Genomic DNA, 5,745 nt, shown 5'->3' with positions numbered 1-5,745 from the left:
TCCACTTGCATTAGGATGAGGCATAGTATCAGGCGGTGTCAGCAAGTATATAAATAGAGAGCAAAACAGAAAAATAAGGGGACTAAACATATAGAGGCTGCGGCTAGGACTGGTGCGTAGGAGCAGAACGTGTTTTTTTTGTCTATGGCTTTTCTCTAGCACTGTGACTATTTCTTTCTCTATTTTATTTGTTTAGTTTAATGGTTAGTATTTTATTTTTATGTTTTCTTTTAATTACTTGAGTAGCTAAATTTATAATTAGGGTTGAGGATGAAACCTTGTTAAGGATTATCAATAATATTTATGTGATTTGATTTTTCCCACAATAGTTGTTCTTTAATGATTTAAATTGTTCTTTCTTCATATCAATTGACTAAGATGAGATTCTAGATATGAGTTCAATCATGTTTTTCTCATGATTTAGGATTTGTCTTAATTAATTGAATGCTTGGTTTATTAATTCTTAATTGTAAAATTGGATATCGCTTGTGATTTGTCTGTCAATGGATACAATTTATGATTTGATTTTTAGAATTGGATATATTTTGTGATTTGTTTGGCTACGGATACAATTGATGATTTGATTTTATACTTAAGAAGCGAAGAAGAACATGCTTTTGATTTTTTAAAATAAGGGTTTAAATGATGATATTTTCCATGATAGCAAGATTGATTTCTAGATTATCATGTAGTGAGTTGGGAAAAATTAATGATCATAAATATATGCTGATATGATTTACAAGGTGGATTCCAAAACCTTAATTCCTTTCTCTTAATTGTTTACATCTTTTTATTGCTTTATATCTTTTGCTTAGTTTAACTATTTGCTTAATTTTATTATTTGCTTAGTTCATTTTATTGCAACCAACCAATTTTTATTTAAACTAGATTAGGATTAATTTGGTTAAGGTTTAATTAATTTTCCTACGTTCATACAAGTCCCTGTGGGTTCGACCTCGTTCTTGTCCAACTATACTTCGGTACGGTTCGTACACTTGCGAGTATTTTAAAATTTCACAACAAATAACATTGATTATGGTCGTTTAAGGGATACTATGATAAATTGTACTGAGACATTACCGATGGTTAAAAAGGTTAATCTACTTATAGTAGCACTTCTTTGAGCTTTAGCATAAGCTTGTAAATCATCTTGTAAACTTCTTTTGTTGTAGAAAGCTATGTAGAGAAAAAGAGTACTTAGCTAGTGCACAGAATTTTGTGCAATAAGCAATTGATCAAAACAAAGAGACAAGCACACAATTATATTAAGCATATCACTAATTAACATTTCAATGATATACATACATACATATATATATATATATATATCTATCTATCATTGATTTAGGCAAAAATGTATAAGTTTCAAGCTAGCATCCAGGTTGTATCATACAATCAAAACAATGACCACAAAATGACCATTAACTGTTGGATCCTTGCATCATCATAATTCTAGCCACATTTTTTATTTGAGTGGTATAACAATAAGAAATTGGAGTTGGTTGGATAAATTCTATACTTATAAAAAATGAATAGTTCAGCTTAACTGATGCTGTAGCAATGGGCTGGTCAGAGAAGAATTATGCATAATTGTACCCCAAAACAAGTCTTTTGGCCCCTACTCAATTCAATAAGACTATTTGGTCCAATAAACCTCCAAGGTAATTGATTGTATGTGGTAGATAGATTATTGAGAATTGACAGCTCAAGGTATCATATGATTTCCTTACCATTTCTCTATTACTCTGATTTTCCCCTTAATCTTTCTGTCTCTCATCAATCTAAAGATTATATTAAATCAGATCTGTGAATAAATTATAAGTCAATTAAACTCTTAATTTTATTTCGGATAATTTCCACTAGCAAACTGTAATTGTCTCTAACCCTTTCTATATCAAACCCAAACCCTGATTTCCCCAGATTAAAGGCGGAAGTGGCAGAGTTCAACTGCTATTCTGCGTGATGAACTTGGCAAAATCATCACTTTTGCATAATTCCAATACATGTAGCCTTTGGAACAATGTTTATTCCTACTGCTTTGGTAAGATAAGAGAAGACGGAAGGGAAAAGTTAAAATCCCTTTGAGTTTTGACTACCACCCTGAAGTCAAACTACTTCAATCATTCCATTCTAGTTTCGACCTTCACCCCCTACACCATAACAGTATTCAATACTAACTCTACAGTCTACAGACCATGAACCGGCAGAATTCAACTCAATATAATTGTTGCTTGGCAAAGGCATTCCATTCCAGGTACAAGCTCCTCCATAAAGGTTTCCTCCTACTACTTTTGTAGAAGGTAAGTGCCAAATCACCAAAAACACAATCTGTGAAAATTTTCTGCAACCAACTCAATGGCCTACAAAAATTAATAAAGCAGTAGTAATGAAGAGAGAGAGAGAGAGAGAGAGAGAGAGAGAGAGAGAGAGAGAGAGAGAGAGAGAGAGAGAGAGAGAGTCTGTTAGTATTTTCATTTAACAATCACCCCATTGTTAAATGAAAGCTGAGAATCAGTAGTCAATATTTCAACCTGATAGTTTAGGTAATCCAAGGAGAGTATCTTGTCCTAAATGGCCTATTTCAAAATGAAAGAACCTGCAGAATATTACTCAACCAATACAATAGAACCTGCAAAATATATCTAGAGAAAATATAACATTATTAAAATACTAATGAATCCAAAATATAACATTATTCCATAATAACTGCAAAAAATGTCAATCATTGTTCCGTGATTATTAATAACCTAAACAATACCATTGTACCACTAATATGTTTCACACAACATATCTAGCAACTTCAAGTTAGAAGGTTTTGTTGAAAAATTTCTCCAACTAAAGCTTTCTCATCCTACCATTTTTAGCCATAAAGGCCCTTCCTGCCTTTTCATCATTAACCAAATGATCAAAAGCTTCATCAAGCATGTCTTCTTCGCAGCCTTCAACATTCATCACTACTTTATGAAGCTCATTTGTATTAACAAGGTCATGACTAAGAGCTGTAATAGCTACTGCAATCTATTTGAGTTGTTCAGTCATCTCATTAAAAGGACTATCTTCATTCATAGCTACATAAGTTCTCTTTCTATGGCTCCTTCCCTTAGATGAAGTTCCATTGGAAGCTTCATGGGCATCTTTTGGCAATGTATCAGAGTCACCTTCAAATTCTGGATTTTAAATGTCATTCTGTGGGGTCTCATTTTCAACCAATGGAGAACGTTCACTCCATTGCTTTGAAAAGCCACCAGTTGCCATGTCCTTACCAACAACAATAGCCATCTCATCATATTGTTCAATTTTTTTATTTAAATATGGCGCATGAGTGGGATGAGCCTGTTCAAAGAAATATGACAATGTCAATAAATTGGATGACTTAACATAATAAATGTATAAATCATTATTGATCCTCAAAAAAAAAAAAAAAAAAAAAAAGCTCATTGATATAAATGTCATACCAGCACTTCTAGCATTATAAGTTTGCTTGTCACATGTGATCATTTTCAAATTATCATCCCAACCAAATCCACATTTTTTTTTGAATCTCCGGAATGAGTTTCCACTCTTTTCCAATCGTATGAAGACGGTTATGCACATGTGATGCATGACACTCTATATTAAACTTCACACCAATTTCTTTTGCCACTTTGTCAAGGGATTGAGGCTTATATTTGTTTGAGGGCTTGTTGCCTTGTTCAGCCTCAACAACCAACATTTTAAACAGAATGTCACACATTGGTTGTGTCCACCTAAGTTGAGATCCTGGTTCTTTCTCCTTGTTTTTTAAAACTTCTTTCCCCTTGTTCTTGGACATTGCTATAGCCAAAAGGACAATCTAATGAATCACAACCATTAAGATAATAACAATATAAAACATTATTACAAAAATAAAACTTGAAACTATGGAACAAAAAATTCATCATCCAAAAACAATGCAAAGCCATGTTGACTTGAACTTGAGGAACCAAATAACAATTTTAATTGTTTGCCCACAAAAATAAACAATTATTGCATTTTAAAAAGTGTACAAGATATCTACTTATGCTATGTTAGCAACCAAATACAAAGCCAAATAAAGTTGACAGCACATAATCAATGAAAGCTGTAATACACCATCAACAAATAACTCCAAAAAACATAACTAAATAAATTTATTTATGTCTCCTAATTATGTAGTCAGCCCACATTGCTTGACATATCTCATCCCTCTTATTATTCCATTCTCTACTTTCCACTATAGCTTCGCGTCGGCTAGGTTGGACTCGATCACTAGACTCTGTCTCACATGTTTCAGCTTGCATAATTGGGTCATTAGGATCAACCCCCATGATGTGATTGTGAATAACACCACATGCTAAAACTACATCCGCTTGTGTATTAAAAGACCAAAATGGTTTTGCATCCAAGACACGAAAACCTTTTTTTATAACTCCAAACCCTCGCTCAATGGTAGTTCGCAAAGAAGAATGACGAAGGTTGAATAATTCTTTTGCATTTTCAGGTAGATGATCACTAAACTCTTTCAAATGATATTGAACACTTCAATAAGGAGACAAGATTCCAAGTCTATTTCCATAACCAGCATCACCAAGGTAATATTTACCTACAAATTATAAATCAATTTTTATAAATAAAAAATCCAGCATAAAACCAAACATAAAGGCTAGTTATCTATATAATACCTTTTGGTATTTTAAGTCCCCTTGGTCTACTAAGTGCATAATTTAGAATACGAGAATCATGAGCACTACCTTCCCAACCAGCTAACATATAGGTGAATCTCAAGTCAAACGTAATTGCAACTAACACATTTTGTGCTGTCCCCCCCTTTTGACCACGAAACCTTCCTTGGATTTCAATTGGAACAGATGCACGAACATGAGTTCCATCAATTACTCCTACACAATCCTAATGATGACCAATATTAAGTAATGTTCATTTCAAAAATCACCTAACAAATAAATAAACAACAACAAAAAATTTGAAAAGTTTACCTTAAAATAAGGATAAAACCTTCTACTATTCCTTATCTTTGGGGGTGTAGAGTTGTCAGGTAATCTAACAACATGCCTATATAACTGCAAAATTGCTTTAAGGACAATTTTAAAATATCGATGAGTTGTCTTAGTCGATCTATGGAACCTGGCATCAACAACTCGAAACCTAACATTATGGCCAATAGTATGCAAAAACATCAACACCTGCTCTGTAATAGGCATGTAGATAGTCTCATGTACCAAGTTTCTCTCAAAAAGAATTCTACGTAATTCACAGAAAGCTACAAGTCTCATTTTTTATCATAAAACTGCAATGTGCGTCACCTCGATGAAGAATGTCACCTATAAAACTCTCTCTTTGATAATCCCGGTTCACATGAGGTTGCCCAATTATAAATCTCCTAGACCTAATATCTTCTAATATTATAGCTCCCATAGCAAGGACAGATGCAATTGTGGCAAGAACTGTTGCTCGGATTTTTTGGTTATCCATCTACATAACAAAACCAAGATAATGGGGTTTTTTTTAACTTTTCTTTAGCCACACAAAACTAAAACAAAATAGAAAAAGCCAACCACACAACCAAAAAGCAATGGCTAGCACAATGAAGAAGATGCATTTGTATTCTTTTAGTCAGATTGCATGTTACAATTGTTTACATAACATAAAATAAAATAAGGGAACAAAGGTGAGTGGTTGTAGATTTTTACCTTTTTTAATTTTTTAATTTATATAATTATTATTGACTAC

At 32.9% G+C, this 5,745-nt stretch overlaps 1 protein-coding gene across 1 annotated transcript; it reads right to left on the bottom strand.

The window, feature by feature from the left end:
- Positions 1–2,835: 2,835 nt before the first annotated feature.
- LOC115952109 lies at positions 2,836–5,288 on the bottom strand. Its single transcript, XM_031069189.1, has 6 exons — positions 4,992–5,288; positions 4,680–4,905; positions 4,188–4,516; positions 3,593–3,832; positions 3,208–3,333; positions 2,836–3,018 (listed from the first exon to the last, which is right to left on the bottom strand). Exons 1-6 carry the CDS (start codon positions 5,286–5,288, stop codon positions 2,836–2,838), a joined length of 1,401 nt encoding a protein of 466 aa, XP_030925049.1.
- Between the last annotated feature and the right edge of the window lie 457 nt (positions 5,289–5,745).

This window comes from Quercus lobata, chromosome 7 (genome assembly GCF_001633185.2).
Source record: "Quercus lobata isolate SW786 chromosome 7, ValleyOak3.0 Primary Assembly, whole genome shotgun sequence".
In the NCBI taxonomy this organism is placed as follows: domain Eukaryota; kingdom Viridiplantae; phylum Streptophyta; class Magnoliopsida; order Fagales; family Fagaceae; genus Quercus; species Quercus lobata.
Note: the sequence above shows the minus strand (reverse complement) of the source record. Positions and strands in the feature narration are given on the sequence as shown.

Bases quoted from the DNA above. Each gene is read 5' to 3' on its own strand.
- LOC115952109 (XM_031069189.1), bottom strand. From the start codon at position 5,288: ATGAGACTTGTAGCTTTCTGTGAATTACGTAGAATTCTTTTTGAGAGA. The intron at 3,334-3,592 runs GTGCATAACCGT...TTCTTTGAACAG, and splicing joins TAGAGTGTCATGCATCACAT to GCTCATCCCACTCATGCGCC. The intron at 3,019-3,207 runs GTTGAAAATGAG...CAACTCAAATAG, and splicing joins GGAGTGAACGTTCTCCATTG to ATTGCAGTAGCTATTACAGC.